The following is a 27468-nucleotide window of genomic DNA, read 5'->3' as shown; positions in this document are numbered from 1 at the left end:
TTTACGAAGAACGGGAAATTAAATTGCTTTAGCATGTAAGTTAACTTACAGTGCATGTAGTTTGATATTCAGCACTGAATTGGCCTTCAGAACAAGATACAGGACTGGTAGTAATATCCAAACAACTGAACCCTGGAAATAAAACAAAACTAACAAATACACTCTGCTTGCATTTAAAATCTTTACTCTGAAGTGACACGTTTTTAAAAGACAGTTAACTTATAACAATGAACCGCGTAACAGGTGACTTTTTTTAAGGGAGTCGAACCGGAACATTATAAACCGGTTTTGGGTTAATTTTTTGCAGAGAGCCGACCCGGAACCAAACCAGAACCGGTTTTTGTGCGATTTTAAGGAGCCAAACCGTAACTGAACCGAATATTTTGAAAGTACCTGAACCTTAACCGAACCCGAACGTGTCAACAAAAGCGGTTCGCTCCAGCATGACGTCACAACTTCTATTTTACAGAGTCAAATTACGCCATGTTCGAAATTTTATGAAAAAATATGAATATTGAATAAATAAAACGTTGATTTTGTTTTGATTTTTTAGATATTTCAATATTGAGTTTGCTGTTTTTTAATACGTCACGTAATTTAAATTAAATGACTTACAATTCAAAGATTATTCTCTACATTTATTGAACAACATTTTTAGATTTAACGCAACTGCATCCGCACCGGAACTTTATGAACCGGTTTTGAAATAACGATTGTCGAACCGGAGCTGAACCGGAACTTTTAAATTGCTCCGAACCGAAACTGAAACGAATTCGGAAAAAATCCTTGAACCCGAACCGAACCTGAACAGGAGGAAAAGTCAAACAGTTCGACTCCCAGCCTTTTTTAATTTTGTATTTAAAAACAATAATGTGATTAAAGTGGTATTTATTTCTGTTAAACATTTTAGATACCTGTGTTAAACAAGTATCTTATCAAAGATGGATAATCCAATCTGTTTCGGGGTTACTCATTTGCTGTTCTTTCATACAAATGAAAAAAATCTTACCAGCCGGACACGATTTGCAATTGTTCTGTGCAGTTTCATTTTGGTAGGTGCCATTTACACAAGCAACGGGGTCAGCACTAAACCCTAGGCAGTGAAAGCCTTTTGGGCAGTCAGAGCATCCCGATCCTGAAGCATTGTAGTAGGTTCCATCCTAGCAATGTATTATAAGATCACTCATTTCATTTACATACCACAGGGGAGCCAACACGTCGATCGCCACATTTCACCTAGTCGATCATGTTGAATATGTGTTACGTCATTACAGTATATGTCAAAATGACCTTTGAAGTCTGAATTAGCCTAATAAAGCGTTCTTTTACGTAACAATTAACCCCCACCGCTGGCTTGGAATGCAATAACGCTCAAAATGTTGGAAAGCATTTAACGCTCAAAATAAGTGTTTTTTGTGACTTTTTTATGGAACAGTCGATCGAGAGTCTTTAAAAAATATTTCAGTCTATCGCAATCAAACATAAGTTGGCTACACCTCGTTAATAAATAGTCTTACCATTTAGCCTGGTATCACAATTTATATAAATGCAACCATTTTGTTCAGCGAATACACATACTCACTGGGCATGGAATAGTTGTTCCAGTAGAGTTGTCATAATATGTTCCAGGGGCAGCGGCAGAGCACACGGTCGAACCGGGTTGACTGAAAATGTTGGTGACAACAACAAATATAAATAGCAACCTCACAGCATGTGAAAGAACTAAGAGATTGGCAGACAGCAGCTTTTCTCTGTTTGCCATGTTTTGTTTTCAAAACTCGCTACATGATAGTTACAAAACAATATCACACTAAATCTTTTTAGTAAAAACTTCTACAAAATTTGAGTTACACACAAGTTAAAAAGGCATCAAAGTAAATTTTTTAACACTTTAAAATTGACATGTTTTTGTGTATAAAATAATATATATAAAACAAAGTAGAAATATGTTTTTTGTAGTCATAAAAATGATACCTAATGAAACTAACTAAACAAATGACAAGGTAATATTTTGTACATATAATTTGGAATTTCTTATCTTGCATCTGTCAACAAACTCAACAAGATTTGTATTACCAAGTACTGTTTATCATTTGGTAAATGTTTGGAACAGGACATGTTTTCAGGAAGTCATGATTTGGGAACTCACTAGTGGCAAGTCTGGGGTGTTTCAGGCATGCCTACACTGGCCATTGTGACAGGGCCTTGCTGTGACGACAGTAGACATGCCGAGTCTGTGTGTTGTGGACACTGCTATTGAAACAGGCGTGGAGTCATGATAAAGAACAAAACTTCAATTCACATTAATTCAACAAACACTACTCCTCTCCACCAAGTTGGCAAACAAAAGTCGCCCAGATTGCTGCCGGCTTTACACCTTATTTGTAATATGACGCTGAGCTCTGTCACAAAAACCACTAATGAAATGCTTCTGCTACTTATGTTAACAAGTTTTATGGTTCCTATGGTTCTATTTATCAACATTGAAGGAGTTCAAAATACAGTAATAATTAATTAATATGTTCGAGCTATCACATATTATGGGAAAACAATAAACAAAAAAGTGTTAATTTTTACTATTAGTTTGTAAAATGTGAACTTATGAGAAATGTTGAAATGTTAAATTATTCTTTAGTCAACCATGGTGTAAACAAAGACTTTTTTCAATTTGACTCAAAGTTTCCAACTTGAGTAAGGACATTTAAAAAACGTTTCTTAAAATGATGTAAAATAAGCATATAATAAAAAAACATCTTTTTAAATCTAAATACAAAACCTGCTTAAATATTCCATATGCTGTCGAACAGAAGCATCAATTTAGTCTGTTTATAACCTATTTCAGACATACTCTCCCATAACAATAAAACTAAGTTATCTCTTTAGCCAATCAATCACAAAAAAAACAATTCTGAAGTAATTTTGATTTACCAACTACCAAAACAATTTTGTAAATTATTTGTAAAAGTCTACTTTCATACCAAAGTAATCTTAGAAGTTCAAGTAACTATAATAACGGCATCGGCATGTAGCCATTACATTACTTTTCAGTGATCTAAAAGCAAATTCTCGTTTCAGTAAGTTTCTCAGGTAAGATATTTTTGATAAAAATCCATTTTAAGGCATAACTACCATTGTCCTTTCTTAAATCAGATTTTTAAAACTGTCTGGAGATATCTTTGTTGGTTGACGGCACAGTTTAAAATGTACCCTGTACTTGTTTAGAATAAAATAACTCAACCCAGCGTTTTTTATTGATGAAAATAAGGAGTACTTAAGGTATTTACATAACATTATACCCAAGCACTTATCCTAATTTGCTTGTATTCAATAAAAACTAAAATGCCATCCTTTGCTTACTCACTTCTTGGCAAAAGTAGTGACCTAAACTCATCTGCACTTGAAATGTAATGAAATGGATCTAGCATCTTTAATTGTTCTACTCATATCTATCTAAGAAGGAATAGTTTAAACCGATTTGTCAGTTAAAGATTAACCACAGCAAACAGACTTTCGCTGTTCGACAATGTGAGTTTGAAGGGGTATTTGTCTTGAGCAAATTACAGTGTCACCTGATGGAAGCCCAATATTTTTTTTATTGGATCTATTGAAATCGGTTGACTGATTTTTTACAAAACAGGGCCGAGAATATGAAAGGTTATAATTTAAAATAATACAAGAGGATTCAAAGCCCTCAAAAGCAATAGTTACACTGACAGTATGACAGTTGAAACCAAAAAAAGATGAACTGACGAAAGCATATTGCTGACCAAACTTGAAAAAAATATGCAGCTGGTACCAGTGAAACTTGAGGGGAAAAAGAATGAAAAACACTATATTCCAGGTAAGGAAGGTGGATTGAGCAATAAAAAAGTTGAATTGATTAAATGACAGTTGGAAGTATGTATGCAAATATAAACTAGGTACAACAGTAAACTATGTACTTTGAGATACGTTTCTTACCTAAAAAGCCCTTGGGGGCAGGGTACAGGATCCACTTTAGGAGATTCACATGTGTGATCTTTAGGACAAACTTGGCATATTTCACTTCCATTGACGCTAGCATAATGACCAGTTGAACAACCTAAAACAGATTAGACAACTTTATAAGATGCCAACTTGTATATATGAGAGAAAATTAGCAAAATAGGTATACATGTTAGTTCAAGAATAGGTGGGCCATTACAGATAGTTCAAAGAGTGAAGACAAAATGCTGCATGAATGCAAAACGAACAAGGAACATTTAATTTAAAATAATAGTGGAAAATCTGACAGTAAGGAATAAACTTTTTGCAAAACTAAATGTTAGCAGCAATTTAAATATGATTAAATGTGTGGTTAAAATTACTTACCAACACAAGCTTGCACTCCAAGGCCACTGGCAGTTCCTGTTGGACAAATGTCAGGAGGAACATTTCTTTGATCACAACTGTACCCTGCTGGACAAGGGTAGCATTGAGTTTCATTCATCTCTGTGTTGTAGGTTCCGATGGCACACTGCTTGCATTCTCCCAAACCTAATACGTATTTAACAGTGAAGATTTTGGTAAAAAAATTTGTTTTGTGAATTGTGCGCAGCTTTCTTTAAAAACTTAGTACAATGACTTTTTTAATCAGTGAGATTCACATAATTATAGTGTAAAACTAATGCAAGTAGGCTTAGTAAATTAATAAATAACGTATTGTACTTTTTATTATTATTTGGATATGCACATAAGTTTGTCATAAAATATAAAACATAGACCTGGTAGAACATTAGTAAAATTCAATGCATACATCATATATAATAATATAAATTAAATTGTAGCATAACACTAAATTCTTCCGTTAAAAATTTATTTAAAGTAATGTGAAGTAGTGTTTAAGATATTAGAACAAAACAATATTTTTGTTTATTAAAACAAAACAATATTTTTTTTATCTTAAACAACAAAAAACAAGCAAAATAAACAAATGATATACAGAATTGTGGTAACTTTTATAAAATGGCAAATCAAATAACAGATATTTATTATAGACTCCTTATTTTTATGCAAGAATTAGAGCACATTTTTAAAACAGCTAATTGTGACAAATAAATCAGTTATTTTTATATTCGAATTTAAATTAAAAAACAAGTCTAAATAAAGCAAGCAATTTGTTAAAAAAAAAAAAAGAAAACAAAAGCTAGAGTAAAATATTTGTTTGGTTTACTAAATTGCTGTTAGAAAGGAAAAATAAAAGTTAAAACCCTTTTAATTGGGAATTGTTAACTAACAAGGACAGAAATAGGTAAGAAATATAAATATATATGTCAAAAAAATAAAAATAAGTCATAGCAGCATTGCCAATGAATACTAAAAGCTTTATATCACAATACACTCTGTCAATTGAAATCAAATTTCTAGGTATTGTACTTGATGGTGAACCCTATCACTTACAATAGGCAAAACAAACACCCAGCGGATAAAGGATACCAGGCTCATAAAGCTGTTTACATTACATTATGATGTTTTCCTACACATTTTATTTCCACAAAAAAGTAGGTGAATTTTTGCCAATGAATAATTTTAAAGATGAAGACATTATATATGTACTTAACAAAATGCTTGTATGCAACATCACATACAAATATGAATTTTTAACACAAAAATTAAATCAAGTTGGGAATTGACAAAATTATATTTTTTTGTTACTTTGCGTACCTTCTATGTCGCTATATGTTCCAGCCCAACAGGCAACAGGAAAACTCGACCCGAAGGAGCACTGATATCCTATAGGGCAGTTTTGGCATTCTGTGGAACCATTGCTGCTGGTGTAACTGCCTTCTGCACATTGAACACATCCAGTCAGGCCCTGGCTTGCAGCAAAATTTCCCTCAGGACAGGGTGTCGGGTCCAGATTAGGTTGAGAGCAGTAGTGACCCGCTGGGCATATCTAAACAAAAATTAAATTGCAGAATTAACTAAATACTGAAAAATACCAATTGGCTCACACAATGTTGTTAGATCTTAAACATAGTCTGGCAGTTTGCAATGATCTGTAATCTATCAGATTTTTTACAATATAATATTTTTGATAAACTAGTATTTTTTATAAACCCTACCAGGCAAGTTGATGCATTTGGAGCAGAATAGTGTCCCATTGGACAAATTTCACAATTGGAAAGCCCGGATAATGCAAAAGTCCCATTTGTGCAAGGAATTGGCTCACTCGATCCAAGTCCTGAACAGCTATGACCAGATGGACACTCTGTACAATTCTCTTGACCACTCAAATTCTAAAGCAAAGTGTTGCTGCTATTAAATGTAATAAGCAGAATGAATCATGCATTCATGTTTCAGCTAGTATTCCACTTATTTGGAATAGAATATTTTAGATATTAAGAATCAAAGTCCTATTTGTGTTCACAGTAAAATAATACAAATGTTTTTAAACAAAAAAACAAATACTAATTCAAGGTAAAGTATGCTTAATGTTGGAAGTATACTTAATGTTGAAAAAAATGAAAACGACGTTTAATAAAAACAAATACTATTTAAAGAACAAGTATATATGCTTAATGTTGGAAGTCTGTTATATTCCACCCAAAAAAACAGCACACCTAAGCAAACATATGCATAAGGTTAAAAATCGTTTTCATTTTTAGAAAAATAATATAAAATTGGACTTTAGTTTATTCTACAACCTGATAGGTTCCATCTGGGCAGTTGGTGCAGCTTGTTGCACCTTGTGGTGAATAACTTCCATTTTTACACTCTATTGGTAGATTAGTAGGATGGGGGCATTGAAAGCCTAACAAAACGAAGCAAAGCTATTTTAGATTGTGTTTTGGTATTGTCTATTAGAACTTAAAAGTACATTGACACCTTCTTAGATCTTAAAACTGTTTATTTTTTAAAACAGATAAAACATAAAATAATTTCTTAAAATCTTTCAGAAATATATATAAAGTGTTTCAGTTTACATTGACACCTTACATATATTTTATTGCCTTACCGACAGGACATGAGATACAAGAGTTTGAATTGGATTGATTTTGGTAACTTCCATCTGGACATTGGGTGCAGTTGGAGGAGCCTTCAATGCTGAAAGTTCCAGGTAGACAGTCAAGGTAAGTGGTACTGGAAAACTCTGTAAGACAATATATGTGTTAATACCTATTTAAATTCTGCATGTAAAGATACATTTTAAACCAAAAAAAGAAAATTGGCCTTTACATAAAAATATTAGTTCAAGCAAAACATGAACACAATTTTTTTCAAACCACTTACATATTAGTTTGTTAAGGAAAAAGTTTGTTGGAAATACTCTTGTAAAATCAAAGATTCGTGCTAAAATTGCCATTATAATTTTAACTGAAGTTAAAAAAAATCAAGGCACTAAAAAGTATAATATGTCTAAACTTGCTACTAGTTACTTTAAATCTTCACTTGTACTACATTTTGCACTTAAGAGCAAAACACTACAAAGGTTAAATATATACTAACCTGGACAATATGATCCAGCAGGACAAGGTGAGCAACTCTTTGCACCACTGTTGGAAAACCATCCTGGTGAACACTGGTGACAAACAGTGCCATTCCACAAATACCAACCAGCCAGACACACCTGAGGGAAAAGTGCATTTAACAAGTAATGTTGGACATATGTCTGGAAAGTTGTTTTTCTAACAGCATAACATAGACATAACAAGTTTAACATAAAAATTAAGTGCAAATATATCATTTAAAAAAATAACTAATGAGCCATCCTTAGTGTTTAATTTTTTTAATTTTTGCGTATATCATTATTTGGAACCTATTAAGTATAGTACATTTGTAGGTTCCTGTGAAGAATTTGAGCAGATGTGTCCAGAGGGACATTCCAAGCAGGCGGATTGTCCAGGTTGTGAGCTGTAGGTGAGATTATCAATGCATTTTGTGCAGTGGATGGCACGGGCAAGACTGGAATACACAAATGTTTAGAAATATTAGGTAAGTAAAATTTATAAAGCTAAAGATATAATACAAACTATTAAGGCAATCGAATATCTGCATCTTTGGTTTAGTGTTTATTAAAAAAAATAGTAAAATAAAAAGCTGACCTAAAGCCCGAATAATTTCCCACACTAAAGCATTTACCTCACACTTCCGGCTGCACATATTGTGGGTTCACTTGGATTTGAACATTCAAAACCAGCAGGACATAACTAAAAATATAGTAATTTACAATCAACAAGTTAAAAACACAAAATGCGTGCAAAAACAGTACAATTAAAATAGAGTGTTATTTTGCATGCACTTCATCATCAAAAAGTAGCAATCAACACCGAAAAATGACGTAATTTTTTAAACTAACACTTGAACAGCCACCATTATCTCCATCAACCATTAGCAAAGAAAAATTAGTTTGACAACAATTCAATTAGTTTATCAACAGTGTGACCTCTTAATGCAGAAAACATACCTGACATTCAGACTGGCTTGTATCATTAGCATAGAAGCCTGACGGGCATGCATAACACACAAGTGACATGGAAGGTGCATAGGTTCCAGGCTGGCATTGGATTGGCAAAACCGTAGCATTGCTACACTGGTGCCCACTCAGACAGGGCACACATGCGCTGACAGCACTTGTAGCAGCATAAAAACCATCAGAGCATTTCATGCAATGACTCGCAGTAGAACCTGCGAAGTGACCTGGCTGGCATGCGACCGGGTTTATGGTGGCTTCTATTGTGCACTCGTGTCCGACCGGACAAGGTTGACATGCCTGGGCACCGTCAGTGTTGTTGCTATAGTAACCTGACAGGCAGGGTAGACAAGAGGTTGAACGCTCATGTGGCGCAATGTATCCCCCAGGACAAGGCGTTGGGTTTGTGTCTGCAGACTGAAACGCAACAAATTGTATGTCAGGAAAAAATCTATACATTGCCCATTAGAAGACATAAAAATGTACAAAAAAGGAACATTGTGCAATGTGCATTCATAAACTATATATTTTTTAACAATCAACATGTAAAAATTTTTACAGCGTTTTAATGACCTTAAAAGTTTACAAACTGAGCAGCAACGATACTTAATAAAAAAACATGTCAGTATTAATATTTCAGCTAAATTTTGTTGTATTTAAAAAAACAGTCAAACTTACTGGGCATTTATGGCCAATTGGACATGGTTTACAACTGGACGACATTGAAACATTGGCATAGAAGCCAGAAGGGCACGGTGTGCATTGTGCTTCACCCTGTCTGGAATAAAATCCAGGATCACAGGCCACCGGACTAATCGACCCACTTGTTGTTCTTCAAAAAAATAAATTTAATATTTCAAAAAAATTGTTAATTATAAATTGTATTGTTTCTATTCTTACGGATTGATTGTTCTAAAAAACTAGCTTTCAAAATTTAGTTAAATATGTAAAATGCTTATAAAAAATATAGGGAAATAACTAAACCAAGCAATAGGCCTACATGAACTAACTTTTTTTAAATTAGATAAAAAAATGCAATATAATATATATAGAATTTTAAACCAGCTGCTTACAATTTTTTGCATTCATGACCAGCAGGGCAAGGGGAACACTCCGATTGGCCAGTTGCATTGGCATAGAAACCATCGTTACATGGCGTGGATGCATTGAAGGATGGACAACTTAAACAAGAATTAATATTGCTCAACAACCAGAAACTAATTGAAAATCCAAGTCAATGGCGTTAACTGATTCCATTTGGTTGGAACAAATAACAAAAGGTATATACATACTGAGTCACTTTTAAAATAAAACAATGTGTAACATATATGTACCACAATAAAAGTGGAGAAAATTTTGTCAAACAAACAAAGGGTAATTTGCTCCACAATGGAATACAATACAATGAAAGAAAATGTATGACAAAGGCCTTTTCAATGGTATTTACCTGATTTTGAAAATCAATTCTATGGGATATTTTAGTATTTGTTTAATGGTTGTTTTGATATATTGCAAGAACACAGTGAATACATTAAAAACCAGCAGAAAATAAACTAAAGTTCTTCAATATATTTTTATTCTGGCAATTACGAATATTGGTTACTGGATCAATATTATAAAACACCATTTATAAATATTTAAACTAGTTTGCATGTGTATGAGTGCATGTGAGTGTTAAGTATATGTGGGTGTATTTTTAATGCTGGTGTGGTATCTATCTAACCTAACATTTTAACAAAAGCAACGGTGTCTCTCAATGGCCCTTGAAACGCTCACCAATTAGGTACCAAGTAAAAGTCACTTGTTGAATATGCCTGGCTCATTGAGTACCCTCGTCTCCTAGCTGTTTTACCACTAAGTGTCATTCAATGAAAGTCTAAGGGGAACGTTTTTTACTCCCTTACATTTTAAACAAGAAGAAAGTTAAAGCACAAAAGTCTAACAGGTGCACAAAATTTTTATCAACAGCTGTAAATTAAAAAAATTACACATGCAATTCCTAAATAAGAGAAACTAAAATCAAGTGTTATTGTTTAAACTTGCACTTACAAATGGCCAACGGGGCATTTTTGACATAATGTTGAGTTGTAAAATTCCCCTGATCCACATGATAATAACAAAACTTCAGGTGCTGTTGTTGATGTAGCAGTTGTTGTCGTACAGTTTTCACAGCAACTGCAATTTTCTGTTTTTCACATACAATTTTTTTAGTAGTGTTGGGGTCATAAACGAAAGCTACAACAAAATTTAGTAAGCAAACAAAGTACCTTAGCCTATATATACCTAATTTATAAGTGCCGTTTGGTAAAAAGTTGTAAACACTAATGTAATATTTAATATTGATATAGAAATATTGTATTTTAAATTAGTGGGGAGCACTACAATGACAAGATATTTTTTATTAAATTCTATACATAGCAGTATACTAAACCATTACTTACGTGAATCAGCTGATGTAAATACAATGGTAGCAAGAATCAATTGTAGAAGAACACGAATATCCATTATGTTTGTTTACTGTTCCTTAATGACATCATCAAATCTGGTATTACATTTACGATACCTTGTTTTTACTGCATGTGTAGATCTATATCTACTAATAGTAATTAAGACATTAAAATAAATCAATTTTTTAATTAGATATGAATAAAAAAACTAAAAATCAAAACGTTATGATGAATAACATTTATAGATTTTAAAACAAAAAAAACACAGCGGCACACTTTTTTCTCCTATAGTGTGGAGAGTGTACATTCCACGCAATAATATCACAGTATTTCTCTTTTTCCCAAAAACTATTTCGCCATCCCTAACTACTAAATAAACAAAACACTTTGAATATCCGCCTATATGGCGAATTGAATTCACCGCCATGTGTTAGCGAAAACGTGTGAGCCGACGCCAGTCCATCTTGCGAAAGCGAAACGGCTTTTAAATGGAGAGCTGTCAGCGTGGTGTGCTTCGATACAAAGTGCGCCGTTGTTGTGCTTCGACATATTCACAAACTGACCAGTCGTACGTGCGATCGGTTTCAATCTCTCGATTCCGTTGAAAGAAATGCGTCACTCTGTCGGACATTTGGGAACTTCCATGTTTTTGTAAGCATGTTTACTCAAATCAGCTGTCCAACACAAACAATCGCACATTACGACGGAAGAATGGTTAGTTGTTTTGTCACTGGAAATTTCATGCTTGGTTTCACTTTTCTACGCAAAAGGAAAAAGGAGATGGTTTTGAACAAAATGTGACGGCTGACTTTATTGCGCTGCATAAAACCGCGGAAACAAAGCGAAATTTAGGTCAGACCACATAAAAGAGAGATGTCCGACGACTTGCATTCATGCGATGGCATCGAAGCCGTCCCCACAACTTCTGATACAAGGTTAGAGCAATGTATTTTACCCGGAATTGCAAATAACTATTTGATGTTGATTTTGTTGATTTTTTATTTACAAGTGCCAGAGGAGAGATAGCTTACTACTCCTTTGATTTTATCGTCAAAAAACTAAAAGCCTTTTTAAATAATATTGACAGCAGCTCCGAATTAACTAACCATTTTCCAGCAAAATGATTTAAAATACATCATAATTTATGGGACTATTAGCAAAATAGGCTACTTCTACTCGATTTAAAACAATAAAATATGTCAAAGTATTTATAAACAGGTTGGGCATACAAAAAATAAACATCTAAATAAGCATTAATTTACGCTAAATCACAAATTTATTCCATAAATTCGTATTTCAATTTTCAACATTACTTTTGTTAGGTTAATAATTATGCGTTTGCTCACGAAAAAGCACCTAAAATGTACGAAACAGGATTGGCAACGGATTAGCATACGTGAGTCCATCTACCTCTTAATTGTGTAGCTGTAATGTTTTGCGATGTTTCGCAGTTTAACTTTCACGAAGCAAAGGCGGTCCAGCTTTGCAGAAATGATGAAATTCCCCAGAAGGAGCCTTAACACCATAAAAGTAAGTCGTTTTTACCTACTGGCAATATTGAAGTATTTTGTTTATAACAACAAGTGACTGTAAAGTTGAATGAATGGGTGTTATTTTTCTTTTATTGCTTTCATTTCTTAAAAAGTTTGAGTAAAATACAATAAAACTAAAAGTTTTAATAGGATATAATTGGATTTCCCACAAAATTACTGTGGTTTAGCAAACATTCTGTTTACAAATTTCGTTACATTTAATAAAATTCTTTTTTGTCTGTGATGTAATAGGAGCGACTAACTAACAATGTCCGCGGCTCAAACCTAGCAAAGAAACGACATTCTAGATCCGACACTGCTCTCTTGCGCCCCACGCGGAGTATTAGCGCCCGGGTGACTCGTTCTATCGCAAGCACTAAAAGGTGAAAATGTTTTTAAAGCCGGTATTACACAACCCCAAAATATGTACTAATAGGCCTTTTTTTCTTTTATTTGGTTGTAAGTCAAGCACTTGGGATTGTGAAATTTTGGGTAGGCTAACATTTCTTGCTCTGGACGAATTGCAGAATTTGGTTTCGTAAAAAAAATATTGATTTTACTTTTTTCGTTCGGTTAATCAGGAACTTTTATTTGAACAGTGTGGTGAACGACATGACCCTGGCAGTTCCTTTGACCAAGTGGTCGCGAAAGCTTTATGGAAGCGAAAAAGCGGTTAGTGTTGGTGTAGTAAACATAAGACGTAACTGTGATTCGTTGCGCAAAGTAAATTTTGCATTATTTTTAGGTGCAAGACGAGCACCTGAAATTACTCGAAGCCGGGCGATTTATCATCCATCCGTTCAGTAACTTCCGCTTTACTTGGGACTTACTGTCGGCCATCCTTATCGTAATCAACATTATCGTCATTCCGATGGACCTCGCCTTTTCGGGGTAAGCTATAAAAGCGGCATTCGATCGTATTCTTGTAAATTACCCAACTTGCATGATTAATTTAGTTTGCAACAACTTATGGCAACACTTAAATGACATAATCAAGCCTTTGTAAACTAATTGATTCTGATGGTAAACTGTTTTATCGGGTTAACGTTGAATAGCAAGTGGTTTTGTATTTTTATTGGCGACAAGTTTTTTATATAAGACAGTCAAATTTTTCTCAATATGCTAATCGTCGTTTTTTATTTAAATGTTACCTAAACGTAAGTTAAATGTATACCTAAGCCAACCTACCAAATAAAAATAGACAAATTGATTCTTTTCAAACAGACCCAAACCGCATGTTGCCAACCAAGTATTCAAAGTAGTTTCGGACATGTGGTTTCTGATAGACATCCTTCTCAACTTTCGTACCGGGATACCTACACACGGAAAAGACAACACTACCATCGTGTTAAATCCAAGAAAAATAGCAAAGAAGTACCTTATATTATACGACTTTTGTATACTTTATTCTCTTAACATGAGATTTATAGGAGTGATTTCTCATAATAAAGACCGAAATCGATAACACAAAATGAAAAAACTTATGGCGTGTTTATAACGAAGGTTGCCGTCATCCAAGTAGACTATAATCCTGTGGTTATTTTTATCTTACAAATTAGATTTTTAAAATTACATATGTCGGTTTGCAGAACGCTTTTTGTTAATTTTTAGAAATACATTTTAACAACTAACGTGCCACATGCTAGGTAGCCCAACTAACGTGCCACATGCTAGGTAGCCCAATTTAAAAGTGCTAGTCCAGTTTAGGGTAATTTCAGCCAACGCAATATATGCAGTGTGTTGGGCTTCCCTGTTTAAATCCATTTGTTTTTTGTAGATATCTATGTTCGTGGTTTATCACGGACTTCATAGCCGCTTTTCCGTTCGATTTCTTCCTTTCCATGTTGTACCAGGACAACACGGCCAAGGCGGTGCGGTCGCTGAGAAGTGTTAAGGTGGTTTCGCTTTTTAGAGTTGCTCGATTACCACGGTAAAGTTTTGTTTTTTGTTTTGTACAGTTGACACTACTAAGCGGGACATATTCTTTTGTCCAAATAAAAAAAAACTTAAAAAAAACGCTTTTCAGAGTTATAAGTTTTTTTTTATTTCGACACAAGGCTATGCCCCGCTTGGTTTTGTCATGTTAAGCGATGTAAATACTTTTACTACAGGGTTTTTTTATTTACCGAGTAGTTTAGTTTTCTTTAAAGGAAATTTTTGGGTGGCTAGATGCGCAAAAATATTATAATAACGAAAAGTTAGCCTGCTTGCTTACTACTCTATTGTGCTAAATGCGGCAAGACGTTTGTCACTTTTCGCAAATCAAACGGAATTTTAGACTTTATCTTAGAAAATTTAAAAGCCCCTACGAACAAAAATCCTATTTATTCGCACATCCACATACACCATTTGTCTATTTATCGGTTTGTTAAAAACTCTATTTTAAATTGTCATCGGTTGTATAAAACGATGTTTTTTACACGCAGATTGGTCCGCGGCCTGCATCACTGGGAGGAAATATTTAACTTGCAATACGACATGGCCGTTTCGCTGCTTAGGCTTGCTTACCTAATATTTATCATTTTCATGGCTTGCCACTGGAACGGGTGCTTGCAAGTAAGTTTAAAACCACCTGTTTTTTTTTTAAATAAATGTAACGTCGAATGTTGGCCAGTCAAATGGATAGCCTACCTAACGGTGAGGTGAAATATTTAGAAATTTCTTGATAGGCATGGTTAGACGTAAAAGCTTCCAACATACGATAGGTATTTTAGTTCGTTTTGTATACGACATGTCGAAACATCGCAAAAGACACAACATATACAACAAACTAATTGTAATTTTATTAGTTTCCAAAAGTAAAACAAAAATGTGCAAAACAACATCTTTTTTACACGATTTACTTTGCTATTTTAATTTGGAGATGCAAAGGGAGATAGTATTCGCGTTCTGGGTTGTTCAATTCAGACTGAAGCCAATTTCAAACTGAAGATTTTTGCTAAAGGTTTTACCCATATATGTTATGCAGTACATGATCCCGATGTTCTTTGATTACCCTGAAGACACCTGGGTTGCAATGAGGGGTCTTCACCATCCAAACGTCACCTGGTGGGAAGCCTACTCATGGTCGCTCTTTAAAAGCACAAGTCAAATGCTTTGTCTAGGTATGAACGAGTAGTATTTTACAGTAATATGATTTTTTCTACCCGTTCACGATGATGAAAAGTAATTAATCGCATTGGCTTTATTACAAACCTGCAACCAGACGAGCTTAGACTAACTCATCAGAACCTCGAGAAGATAAAACTCGCCCACCTTATTATAACAACCTCAGTCCCGCCAAGCAATTTATTTACGTCCCTGTTTCCGTAAAGCCATAATACATATTTGATAATTGAATAAATAATGTTTGTAAGTCAACTTTACTTCTCCCTACTTTTACCAGTTTATCAAAAAATTACTATTAACAGCTTTCTTAAAAAAATAATATCATGTTATGTTATGTATATTTCGGTTCATTACACTTTTTGACCGGGCAACACAAGACAATTTCTGTTCCTCGTGCGGCTCCCTGTCAAATATAGTTGTCCAGCCCTATTTTATAAAATGCTTCCCAAACTAAAAAAAAAGATTTGCCAATAACAATTATAGTTTGAGTTTGTATCGTATTTTATTTTTTATATTTGTCTGATGCTATATGCTGGCCTTCGCTAACGCAGGTTACAGCGTGGTCATTCCAGTCGGTTTGATCGACCTCTGGGTAACGCAGCTTAGTCAGATTACGGGCGCCGTCTTGTTTGGAATCTTCATCAGCAACGCTATAAACCTAATGGAGGAAATGGACGCTGTCAAGCACGCGTACAAGGCAAGGGTGTCGCAGGTGGGAAAATTGTTTACTATAATGTTGTTAATGTGTTTTTAAAAGACGATTTGCAACCCTGATGCAAAGACTTATGTGGTAAAGCAGAGGCGCCCGCAAAAAATTCCAGGGGGAGGGACAATCAGGGGCGTTTCCAGAAAATCAAATAGGGGATCCTAAATTTTCAACCAAACTGGCACAGCAAAAACAGCAAATGTTCAGCTTAGGAAAGTTTATGTCGAAATCAGGGTTGCCAGATAAAAATTTTGAAAAAAAGCCAAACCGTGAATGAAAAAAAGCCAGAAAAAGCCAAACGTTAATTAAATAAGTTCAAAACCCATAAAAGGCTATTGAATAACACTATAAGTTGATTGTATGAAAATAAATAACCTTTAAGGTTCAAACTTGTGTGGTATGGCAACATGACAAACATAAATGTTCATAACATACCAACCAAAATGTAAATTTTTATCTTTTGAAAAGCTCAGTTATCCTTCGATCTTTAGGCTGAAGTAATATTTTCTTCATGCTTTCTATCGAAAAATACTTGGTTTGATGAGCTCACCCTAAAGCAGGGCTGCGGAGTTGGTTAAAAATACCCCGAGTCCGACTCCCGAGTCCGACTACGGCCAAAAAAATAAACCCGAGTCCGAGTCCCGAGTCCGACTCCGGTCAAATGTGCGATTTTGTCGAGGCCCGGACTCTACAGCCTGTGTTTCACCCATTTACGTAACTAAAATAACCTGGATATTCAGCAATCTACCTATAGGGGTATAATTTATTCACTCACAATACATGGTTGGAAAATATTCCACCATATAGTATTCCACCCTTACAATTTCCATTTGGCGTATCGGTTTTAAAATTTGTTACTGCGCATGCGCATGTCGGACTCGGGACTCGGGTAGTTTTAGAAGGTCTTACTCAAGTCCCGAGTCCGTCTCCACCAAAAACAAACCGACTCCTCGAGTCCCGAGTCTGACTCCGACTCCGCAGCCCTGCCCTAAAGCGCGTTTTTCTAAACCTTTTTGAGATGCCTGCCAAAAGTCATCAAGCGGGGCTTTTTAATCCACTTCACTGAACTGTTTAAGCGACCAATGCTTTACGTAAAGATTCAAATTTTAAGTATGAGCTATTGGCGCTGGTCTAGAATCCTACCACAGCGTTGCAACAATTTAGCAACACGCAATATTTAGGTTAAGGTGTCGGTTGGTGTTTGGGCGAGGGTGGGCCAAATATAATAATTTAAAAACATTGCCTAAGCCCTAAACCTACCCAAACCCGAACGCTAACCAGCACACTAACCCAAATATTGTGCGTTGATTTAATAATTGTGGTAGGATTCTAAAACAGCGCCGAGCTATTTTATTTGTATTGCTTTCAATTTCCCAAGTGCGTAAAATATTTTGCTTAGAAGTTTAGAACCAATGCCAATCTGAAAAAATCTAAAGGCGAACCAACCAAATCCAACGGGTTGGCGACCCATGGGCTAAGAAACACTGCGGCCTGGAGAGTGGAGACCTACAGTAGCGATTTTATTATTTAAAACATCAGGCAAGATAGGGCCTAGCCCTATACAGATCTTAAAACGAATGTTTTTAGAAGAAAAACGTTTAGACCTATGTCATTTGACTAGTTTTACCAAGCTTTTGCAAAAAAGCCAGAAAAAAAGCCAAAAAGATACACGAATTTTCTGACGCCAACCATGTTTAAAAAGAGCCAAATTTGCATAATTTGGCGTCAAAAAAGCCAATCTGGCAAGTGGCAACCCTGCTGTCCAATACCACGCCACGCCTTGCCACAAAGTCATATCAAAACACCAGGCTACTTTTACTTTAGGTCAACCGGTCGCACGATAATATACCACAATAGGGTTATTACGTCACAATGATCAACGACAGGCGGCGAAGCGATGCAACGTCTGGGAATATAAAGTGGTTTTACAGGTATAACGCAATTTGTGCCAACGTCATAAAAACACCAATCAGAAACAGCCAGTTTAACGTCTAGCAAAAGCGAACCTTTACACGCAAAACGAACACGTGCGTCGTGCGTCGTGCGTCGTCGACACTCCTGTCAGGCGCCAGGTGCGAAACCACTTAGTGTGCAATCTTTAACATCAGGCGAAAAAATCAATCAACATCGTGAAATATGTGTAATTAATTGTGGTAGAATCATCATTTAACTATAAGCAGCGAAGTTTCCTATAAGTCCATGTACGGGGCTTTCGCTAAAATACAAGCACGGCCTTCGCCACCAGCAATACTCAACGAAAATCGTTTTTCCCGGGTATTATTATGCCACGATTAGCGCAACATCTGCGCCGAGCTGTGTGCCAAGTCAGCTAAATTACAAGCTGCGTTTGAGGGGAAATAAGTTGTGTTAATTGCACACTTAACACGAGGTCTTAGAATATGCCTGAAGAGCATATTTTTGCGTTAACTATCATTACATAAAAATGGAGACTTTGAAACGCGCTCAACAGTCACCATTATACCTCATTTTAAGAATCTGCTGCAGTTAAACAAATGCCGATTTTACACCGACATCGGATATTAACTGCGCTTAACTCGACGTTTTTAGCGAGAAAAAAAGAAAGAAAGTTTGACTTAGCGTTGTCGATTGTCGAATACACACTTGCTCAACCTAAACGAATAACGAAAGAGAAAAAATCTCTTGCGTTAACGGTCGACCAAACAAAAAACGAAAATTAGCGTTTTGCGCTGAATTTGGTTTCGCATTAGCTTAAGACGCGTGACCCAATTACATAAAAAGCACGCCGCTTCGAACAGTTTGTTAAACCGTGACAAAAAACGAAAAACGATATAACTTACAAAAAGGGGGGTAAGAACCCCCAATCCTCCTGAATACGCCACTGGGGACCATGAAAAATGTATAATATTTGTAACCTTCATAAGTAATACATATTACGCTTACAAAGAATACTAATAATCGCATTTTAAAATTCCATGGGGGGGCCCCCCCCTCCCTCTGCCCTACATGCTGAACAATGTCAGATGTCAACAGCTTAACCTTGATAGAATATATTTCTAACTTGTTGATTAAGTTGTGATAATGAAAATATTCTTTTTCAGTTTAAGTATGTATAGTGTCGCCAAAATTTAGTACGAAAACATCGAGAATTTTGATCCAGAAATCCAATATTAGTAAATAATTTGAATACGCTGTTGTTACCAGGAATAGTATAAACCGAAAAGACCGGAAGAACTTCTTTTCAGTGCTAATACATGATTTGTATTTCTTGCCCAGATTCAAGAGTACCTTGCCTTTCGAAGAATTCCGTTAAAGATGAGAAGAGTTATACTAGACTACTTCGAAGTTCGCTACGGTGTAAGTAATTGATGGTGTAACCTAATGCAATTATGGATATGCTCAAATTGGCTGCTCAAATTTCCGAAAAAAACAATAATGTATCCCAACAGGGCAAGATCTTTGACGAAAAACAAATTCTATCGGAGCTAAGTCCTGCTCTGCGCCGCGAAGTAATCCTTTTCAACACATCCGATCTCATCCACTCTGTGCCGCTTTTTGATGACGTCTCAGAGGATTTTGTGGCAGACCTTGGCGAGGTTTTAGCCTTTACCGTTTACACCCCAGACGCGGTGAGACCTTTTTTGTGTTTATGCGTTAAGGCAATGACTTTTTTATTTGATTGTTTTAGTGGAACATAATGAAGCAGGATAAGCTATTGGTTTATAGTATTGCAACTTCTTTGTATACTCCCGAAAATGAATGTTAAAAGGCCAAGATATAATTAGGTTTTTTTTTAACATTGATTAAAGTTTTAAAATAGAATTAATTAAAACTTCAGACAGTAAACAAAACAGTGTAATGCCACCCTTTTGTAACGTGAATTTTTTTGGTAATATCACTCAGCGTGGTCCAACTGTTGGCCCGCGAGTTCAGCTTTTTCGGCCCGCAAACTGATAGTCAGCTTTGGTTCAATCTGGCAATATCACAATTTTTTTTAATTTTTTGGTGTTGAAATTATTTAATAACTACCGTAACTTAACAAAGCTATACATTCCATAAAGTTAGTAAATATGCCATGATCCAGTGTTTCTCAACCTTTTTAGCATACGAACCGGTAAAATTTCAAAACAAATTTTGCGGACCGGTGGACCTTCAAAAATCAAAATCAACCCAAATTTAATTACGCAACAGTATGCAACTAAAACCCATATACAACTGGTCTTAAAGTTTAAGACCTAAACGAGTTATAGCCTACTTTTAAACTGTTGGGCACAACACTTGCAGCATTGTGACGTATAATGAAGTCCAAAGAATACCATTAACACTATGTTATGTCACAATGCTACAAAATATACGGAGCTGGCGAAGTTCCAAATTTCAACATGTTGAATTTTGCAATTGAGATATCAAATTTCAATATATTTGCGGACCGGCAGGAAAGTTGACGAGGACCGGCACCGGTCCGTGGACCGGCGGGTGAGAACCACTGCCATAGACTATGTATAATTTGCCAGCAATAAGTATAAGAATCGCAATTTAAAAACATTGGCCCGCAAGATAAAAAAAAAACTTGTTTTTGGCCCGCGATGAAAAGAAGTTGGACCACCCTGTTATGACTAATAATATATAAATAAAAACAAAGAATATTGTTTATTGGTTTTGGTAATTTGGTAAAAAATAAATATTTTTACCCACCCTTTATTCTTCGTTAGTTTGTTGTTGCAAAAATTCCACAGGGAAATACATGCGCCAATCTTTAAATCACCGATAAAGTTTACGTCTCAGTGGTTCAGAGGCGCTTCGACTTTCTTCCCACGTTATATCTTGGTGTACGCTCACAGGTGGTGGTCAAAGAGGCCGAGATCGCCTTCCACATGTTCTTCATAATCCGCGGCGAGTTGACCATCACGGCGTCGGACGGCAGCTTCATGCGCGAAATAAGCGATGGAATGCACTTCGGGGAGACCTGCCTGCTCAACCAGGGTCTGCGCAGGGCCGCGTCGGTCAACGCCATTACCAACGTGCATATGTACACGCTACATCGAGCCGACTTTAAACGGGTGCGTGGTGTTTCAGCAGTACAGCTACATATACGCACATATCCCATACTTATACTAAGAATAACGCAAGAAATAAGCTAGCGCTTTTTCAGTGCTCGTGTATTTATATTTAATTAATGGTTTAAACGAGGCGTTGCGCATTGTTATTCGAGTTTCCTAACACCGTGCGAGTTAAAAGATCGGGCATTGAATGTCGAAGGAAGAGAGACGTTGTTTAGAAGTCACAAGTACGTGTAAACGCATATGCTTGACACACTGGCTAATAATGACATGAATATAGTTTCTATCGCGTAACGAAGTGGCCTAAAAAGATTATCTTATTTTCTTCAGCGCAATCTTTTGAAACTTATACAACAACCCTTCACTTTAAAAACATGTCTAAAAAAACACGGGTTGGATAAAAAAGATTTCACATGTCTTTACCAGGTGCATATTTTCATTATGATATTTTAAAAGTCCCTTTTGGTTTTAATCATTGGTGGCAAATAACAAAAATATAGAACCCCAGGTTCAAAAAAATGATCCAGCCTTTTTACCTCATGAAATTATTGAGTTGACAGTCAAACATATTTCATCACCAAACTGTATGAAAACCAGGAACTTGAATTATTATCAATTGTTGTTTTTCACACAGGTTGCTGACCGACACCCGGATGACAAACATCGAATAGAAACACGATTTTCCAAACTACAAGAGCGTTCTTCACAGTATGATTTTATCAAGCGTTTCGAATCCAAACAAAATGTGTAGCTCCTCAAAATACTTTTTTTAAAGCTTTTGAACTGACTAATAAATGATAAAATAAATAGTTTAATCTAACAAACCTTTATAAGAACTTTTAATAGAAATGAGAATGCAGATTATAGAAATGGGAGAGCTTTCATACAAATAGCGCTTTATGAGTGAAATGGAAATATATTCGTAAACAAAAATTACTACCGCAACGCGAAACATAAACGATTGGAGCACAAGTGCTGTGGAAATATACTGCTTGGAAAGGGTGGGTAATAATGTTGATATTTCCATTTCTCAAAAGATCGTGCTGAGATTGTCCATTCGTGTCCGAGACTTGGAGAGAAATAGGACGAATGGAATGGCGTATGTTGCGGGAAAGACGAAAATGAAACATCTCGTGCCGCGTTGAAGGTTTGCAAGCCAGGCCTACAACAAACTGCTGAATTGTTTTGCGCAGCGAAGGTCATTTGTCCGTACGGTACGTTGTGCATCGCCGGCATTGGTGTTGGATCAAATTTACAGGTTGTTTCGCATTTTGTAGACCTCCTTGTTTTCCTTAATATGCTCTCTATGGAGAAATCGGTCCGTGGTCTTTTTAGTGTGCTCTCCTGGGAGCCCGAAATTATTTGGGAAGTTGAATTGGCTTTTGGCGAATCAGGCCTACCATTTACCAACGCCTTACAATCGTCTGAAAAGCTGTTTGTTTGCGAAGTTTTGTGGCTTTTTCGAGGCCGGTGCTCCTTGCAGTTTTCGAAGAGGGCGAACATACTTTCCGAATCCTTGGCGAACTTCCAGAAATTACCTGTTTATTGAAATTACGTCTTTCACTGTGATTCAAATATTCATTTATCCCTTTAATATTAATCAGCTTGACGAAGTGGCATTTTTTTAAATAGGCAATTTAGTTTTCCATCATCACATTTCGTTAGTATGTTTTTGGTGCCAGGATTCGCTACAGGCGTGTAAATTCGAGCATGCATGCTTCACGTTTCTTGAGTAAAACGACATTAATTTTTTACATTTCCAGCAAGAATCCTATGATTTTTGAGATATAAAGGAAGGAATATCTATAGGTATTTGATATAATCTGTGATTTTACTGTTGCTCTGCTACCCTAATTTAAATAAGAATTTCGAGATACAAGCGCTTCTACAACCACGCACGCACAAACATACACACACACATACACGCACACACACACACACACACCACACACACACACATACACACACACAAAACACACACACACACACACACACACACACACACACACACACACACACACACACACACACACACACACACACACACACACACACACACACACACACACACACACACACACACACACACACACACACACACACACACACACGTCTTTTAATTGAAAATACTTCCAAACGCAATATTAAGTCTAAGTTGATCGAAGTTCAGTTTTACTCGTGTCACCTTTGCCCGGGGGATCATCAGGCGACCTGGGAACTTTTACGAAACATGAGTTCAGCGAAAGATTGTGACGTATTGAGTTCTGCCAAGCCTTTTGCTTGGCGCGATAGTAGGGAAATTGATCACAGATGAACCTAAATGAACAAAGAAAGAGCTTCAAGCTAACGAAATCACAACTGAGTAGTTTTCGGTGATAAGAAGTCACACATTAAACTTAAAAAAATAATAAATAGAAGACAAGACAAATTAGGGTAGGGTTTTTGAACAAAGAAATATTTTTACCAAAAAATAGAAGACAATTACAATCTATTACCTTTACCATTTTAGGTCGAGTTTTACTGCTATATTGATTCCTGTTATATATTTAAATCTACACTCTAATCTAAAAAATAAGCAGGACTCCAATTTACGTAAGCAAGTGGTAGTGGAGTTATGATTTACTTGTAAATTCCATTCAGCGTTTGCTTTTTCTGCGAACTGCTGTAAATGGCCATCGCAATAAGGGCTATGTAAGAGTACGGTGGTCTTCGATCCGTAACGTCTTTCCATTTTGTCATTTCGTCGGCAACCAATCGAAATTCGTCTTCAACAGGATTCGGGCTAACCTCGTCGGAAAGAGGCGGTTCTGTAACAACGAAAGATGCAAACATATTGGTGAGTATTCTCTTTGGGATGGCCAAGTTTGTTGGTTACACCAGTGCTCCGCAACATTTTTCGACATACGGCACACCAACAGACCTAAACCAATTCGGCGGTACATCTTCAAAATATATGTCGTTCGACAATAGACAATATCAGCAAAGATCCTATAGGAAGCCAAAAGAAAAAGAAGCGATTGCGGCCCCAAGCTTTACGTATTCCATTCCTTTATGTTTTAATTTTGCGGCTTTGCAGATATTCTAAACTTTCTCAAGCCTGGCAAAGTCCTGATAATTTTACCCCCTCGAAATATTTGATAGGAGAACAGACGACTTTTAATAGCATTCGAAAAATTAAACCTGACATTGGTGCTATGTAATTTTTTTACATAATTTAGTTTCCAAACAGCTTCCAAGACTAATTGTACAATCACAAAATTTCAATAATATATATCAGTGTGGTCGAACTGCAGGCCCGCGGGCCAAAGTTGTCCCGCGAGTTCCATTTTCTTGGCCCGCGAACTGGTCGTCAGCTTTACTGCAATCTAGCAATATCACTTCAATTTTCGTTTCTTTGTTATTGTAATGGACAAAAAACCTCGTAAATGATCCTTTGTGATTGAACAAAGGTGTAGATTTCAAAGTTAGTATCTATGCCATAGGCCAGCGGTTCTTAACCTGGTGGGCGCGCCCCCCTAGGGGGGCGCGAGCTCCAAGTTAGTATTTAAATTTATGCAATGATTTTAATGGTTTCGTTTGGGTTGCACACTATTCCTACAGCGCTGAAGGTTACAAACTCTGTTTTTGCCATGTTTAACATGGCGACTGCAAAAAAAGTTTGCGCTTCGCGCAAATCTTGTTTTTCTACTTTTCTTGACTATGTTTTAGCCCAAAGTCTCTTTCAGTGCCATTGCATGTTTTTATATCATCGAATGTATAACGGCCCTATTACAATTTTTCTAACTTATAGATAAATGATAAAAGTCATTCCCCGTTCAAACTAATTTTTATCCATATTTTTTATATGACAACAGGCTTGCAACAGAAGGACTCAAACTTTTTTGCGCGAATCTATAATGTTTTCGCAATATGGCCGTTGTATGGTGTGTCGTCACATCTTTTCAAACAAGATAACGTACTGTTTCAATCAATGTGTCGAGCACGAGCAATTTGTTATGTGCCTAATGCGAAAAGCCTCCTTAATTTATAGTTTAGCGCCAATTCAACCAATTAAACTCAATTTTTTTCGCGCTTCGCGCAACTGACTAATTTACCATTTCCAAGTTGTCTTAATGATATTTCATAAAAAATGCCGAATTGCTTTTCGTAGGGGGGCGAAAGGCAGATGAAAATTACCAAAGTGGAGCGCGGCTGAAAAAAGGTCAAGTACCACTGCCATGGGCTATGTATAATTTGCCAGCAATAAGCCTAAGAATCGCCATTTAAAAACATTGGCCCGCAAGATAAAAAAAAAAATTATGAAAAAAAGTTGGACCACGCTGATATATATACAATGTTTTTATGGCGGTTTTCAGCGTATGATTAATCCACCTTTCTATTTTGATAAAAAGTTTTCAAAAAAATTGTTGCATGTTTAATGTTTATACCCCTGTTAGTTCTTGGTTGTTCAGTCAGACAAAAAAACTATTTTTATATTTGATTTCTGTCTATAGAAGTTATCGTACGTGTTAAAAAGTTTTAAATTTTATTCATGAAATTACACTTGGCTTATTACATCAGTGCACAATACCATCCCTTGATGAGATGTACATTTTTCGCGTTACTTTAATTGTTATTAAAAAGCAGCCTTAAAACGCAAACAGCACACCTCCGAGAAGGTCTCTGCCGCGACACACCTGTTGCGGTTTTACAAGATGCTATATAGATTGAATTAAATTTTCACACTAACGAAGTTAAAAATAAATTATCTACATATGGACATATATGGAACGTAGGAATCTATTTTGTTTTTGTAAACTATAATAAAATTATTATAAAATTACCAAACCTTTACTATTCCTATAAACAGTTATTTTTCCAACATTTGTATAAAATCTGCCAAAAACCTTTACAATTGACTTACAATTAATTTATAAAATTAACAAACCTTTACGATTGACCTATACGATATTATTTTTCCATCGTTTGTATAAAATCTGCCAGAAACTTTTACAATTGACTGAAAAATTTATTTATCCAACGTACTCTTAAACTGTTACATTTAATTTTCGCTTACCTTTGTCCTGACTTTTATCTTTTACGGTTGTTGGGTCCTCCATTACAAATCAAAATCGGGTGCAAGCAAGCAAAAAGCAATTTACGATATCTGGAGCTGTCTCCGTGCAAGCTTAACTACAAAATGATTGGCGAAGCGCAGCTTAGTCAACCAACAGGTGCATAATGCAGCGGGCCGGTCGCCTCTAAGCCACTATCTCGTTAGCTAAAGCGATACAAAACACCAGTCCAACACCGCAGCCACCTTGTTTATCCGGTCGAGATGGCTCGCTTATGCACTACCAATACCACCCAGGTTGAAAAGGCCACGAATATAACCGCTGGCGCAACGTCCGACTATTTACACTTCCAGCCAGTAACTTGGGCCTTATCAGAAGATCCGCCGCAGATAAAAAACGCGTTGTTTTAACGCTTGCGCTCGTTTCTGGCTCGTCAAATCGATATTTGTTTTTAGTCGAACAAAAAACGTCTGGACTTATACAAAACGTGTATGGACTTCTGGCTTATTTTTGACAGGTAGTATTTGTGATCCCCCTTAGTAGTTTTGATTTTATTTGGTGGTTTAAAATATAGTATTCAAAATATCGAAGCATTACACATTTTTTTTGTATTCGAACATCTCGTGGGTTTCTGTTCACACATAGGTCACTTTGTTCTAGCAAGGTTAAGGAAATATTTAGTTCATGCACGTGCAAGCACTTTGGTCCAACACTTTAATTTATTTGTGGATAGCAATTACTGCGTAAAGTACAACACAAGTTGTGCTGCGAATAATGGCAATTTTTCTTACGTACAACGTTGATCATCTTGGTAAAATGGCGTTTAAACAAAGTATGACCAACAAAACATGGTTTTAACAAAGAAAAGAAATTAGACAAAGCGTTTTTGTTACGAAGAACAACTGCTTCACCCCACGAAACAAGTCGCAGCCGATAACTAAAATTGGATTATTTTCAGTTATCCAATATCATATATTTAATAAAAGTATTCATAAAGGTATCATGGGCCAAACAAAATGTTGTTCAAACACCTAAGCAAGACACAATTTGGCTTTTTGGGCGCTCTTTGCGTTCAATTTTGGGAAGTACGAAATAAAAACAGTGTTTTCTTTCTTACAATCGTCAAAGAACTTTTTTCGGCTTAACTTTTC

General features: G+C 35.9%; 3 protein-coding genes across 7 annotated transcripts in view; 1 reads left to right on the top strand and 2 right to left on the bottom strand.

Annotated features, from left to right (window-relative positions):
• The window catches only part of LOC146169227 (uncharacterized), a 112733-nt gene extending 100310 nt beyond the window's left edge, over positions 1–12423 (bottom strand). The window contains exons 1-19 of one of the 3 annotated variants that reach the window (XM_083383276.1): positions 12289–12423; positions 11442–11637; positions 10873–10973; positions 10481–10616; positions 9505–9612; positions 9110–9263; positions 8426–8848; positions 8101–8168; positions 7794–7923; positions 7468–7588; positions 6977–7111; positions 6666–6772; positions 6084–6257; positions 5683–5914; positions 4351–4515; positions 3961–4081; positions 1583–1664; positions 1010–1160; positions 50–132 (exon numbers count right to left, since the gene is read on the bottom strand). In XM_083383276.1, coding sequence (XP_083239402.1) covers positions 50–132; positions 1010–1160; positions 1583–1664; positions 3961–4081; positions 4351–4515; positions 5683–5914; positions 6084–6257; positions 6666–6772; positions 6977–7111; positions 7468–7588; positions 7794–7923; positions 8101–8168; positions 8426–8848; positions 9110–9263; positions 9505–9612; positions 10481–10616; positions 10873–10936 — 2454 coding nt within the window. In that variant the 5' untranslated portion in view covers positions 10937–10973; positions 11442–11637; positions 12289–12423. Of the gene's footprint in view, positions 1–49; positions 133–1009; positions 1161–1582; positions 1665–3960; positions 4082–4350; positions 4516–5682; positions 5915–6083; positions 6258–6665; positions 6773–6976; positions 7112–7467; positions 7589–7793; positions 7924–8100; positions 8169–8425; positions 8849–9109; positions 9264–9504; positions 9613–10480; positions 10617–10872; positions 10974–11441; positions 11638–12288 lie in introns of those variants that run through there. The other 2 variants (XM_083383277.1, XM_083383278.1) reach the window with 2 other exon arrangements.
• On the top strand, positions 3779–22081 carry LOC146169226 (potassium/sodium hyperpolarization-activated cyclic nucleotide-gated channel 2-like). Of its 3 annotated transcripts, none has more exons than XM_083383281.1 (18): positions 3779–3841; positions 6983–7091; positions 7489–7612; positions 7802–7953; positions 9530–11813; positions 12330–12408; positions 12663–12793; positions 13010–13082; positions 13156–13301; positions 13635–13784; positions 14188–14340; positions 14837–14966; positions 15379–15514; positions 16070–16230; positions 19480–19560; positions 19653–19832; positions 21045–21263; positions 21898–22081. In XM_083383281.1, the coding sequence occupies exons 5-18, from the start codon at positions 11752–11754 to the stop codon at positions 22012–22014; spliced, it is 1818 nt and encodes a 605-aa protein (XP_083239407.1). In that variant the 5' UTR covers positions 3779–3841; positions 6983–7091; positions 7489–7612; positions 7802–7953; positions 9530–11751; the 3' UTR covers positions 22015–22081. The 3 variants fall into 3 exon arrangements, with proteins under 3 accessions (XP_083239407.1, XP_083239406.1, XP_083239405.1); XM_083383280.1 differs by having other exon boundaries at positions 7486–7612; XM_083383279.1 differs by lacking the exon at positions 3779–3841 and adding an exon at positions 6227–6285 and having other exon boundaries at positions 7486–7612.
• Positions 22058–26459, bottom strand: LOC146169225 (uncharacterized). The gene is made up of 4 exons (XM_083383283.1): positions 26320–26459; positions 23887–24070; positions 23449–23579; positions 22058–22801 (listed from the first exon to the last, which is right to left on the bottom strand). The coding sequence occupies exons 1-4, from the start codon at positions 26360–26362 to the stop codon at positions 22200–22202; spliced, it is 960 nt and encodes a 319-aa protein (XP_083239409.1). The 5' UTR covers positions 26363–26459; the 3' UTR covers positions 22058–22199.
• Between the last annotated feature and the right edge of the window lie 1009 nt (positions 26460–27468).

The sequence above is a fragment of the Ascidiella aspersa genome, chromosome 1 (genome assembly GCF_963924565.1).
Source record: "Ascidiella aspersa chromosome 1, kaAscAspe10.2, whole genome shotgun sequence".
Lineage (NCBI taxonomy): Eukaryota > Metazoa > Chordata > Ascidiacea > Phlebobranchia > Ascidiidae > Ascidiella > Ascidiella aspersa.
The sequence above is the reverse complement of the archived record's forward strand: the minus strand, read 5'-3'. Positions and strand labels throughout refer to the sequence as shown.

Excerpts from the sequence above, each read along its gene's own strand:
- LOC146169226 (XM_083383281.1), top strand. The coding sequence starts at position 11,752 with ATGTCCGACGACTTGCATTCATGCGATGGCATCGAAGCCGTCCCCACA. Across the intron at positions 11,814-12,329 it reads CCCACAACTTCTGATACAAG|TTTAACTTTCACGAAGCAAA; the intron begins GTTAGAGCAATG and ends GATGTTTCGCAG. Across the intron at positions 21,264-21,897 it reads ATCGAGCCGACTTTAAACGG|GTTGCTGACCGACACCCGGA; the intron begins GTGCGTGGTGTT and ends TTTTTCACACAG.
- LOC146169225 (XM_083383283.1), bottom strand. The coding sequence starts at position 26,362 with ATGGAGGACCCAACAACCGTAAAAGATAAAAGTCAGGACAAAG. Across the intron at positions 23,580-23,886 it reads ACGCTGAATGGAATTTACAA|GTTCATCTGTGATCAATTTC; the intron begins GTAAATCATAAC and ends TTGTTCATTTAG. Across the intron at positions 22,802-23,448 it reads TGATGATCCCCCGGGCAAAG|GTAATTTCTGGAAGTTCGCC; the intron begins GTGACACGAGTA and ends TTCAATAAACAG.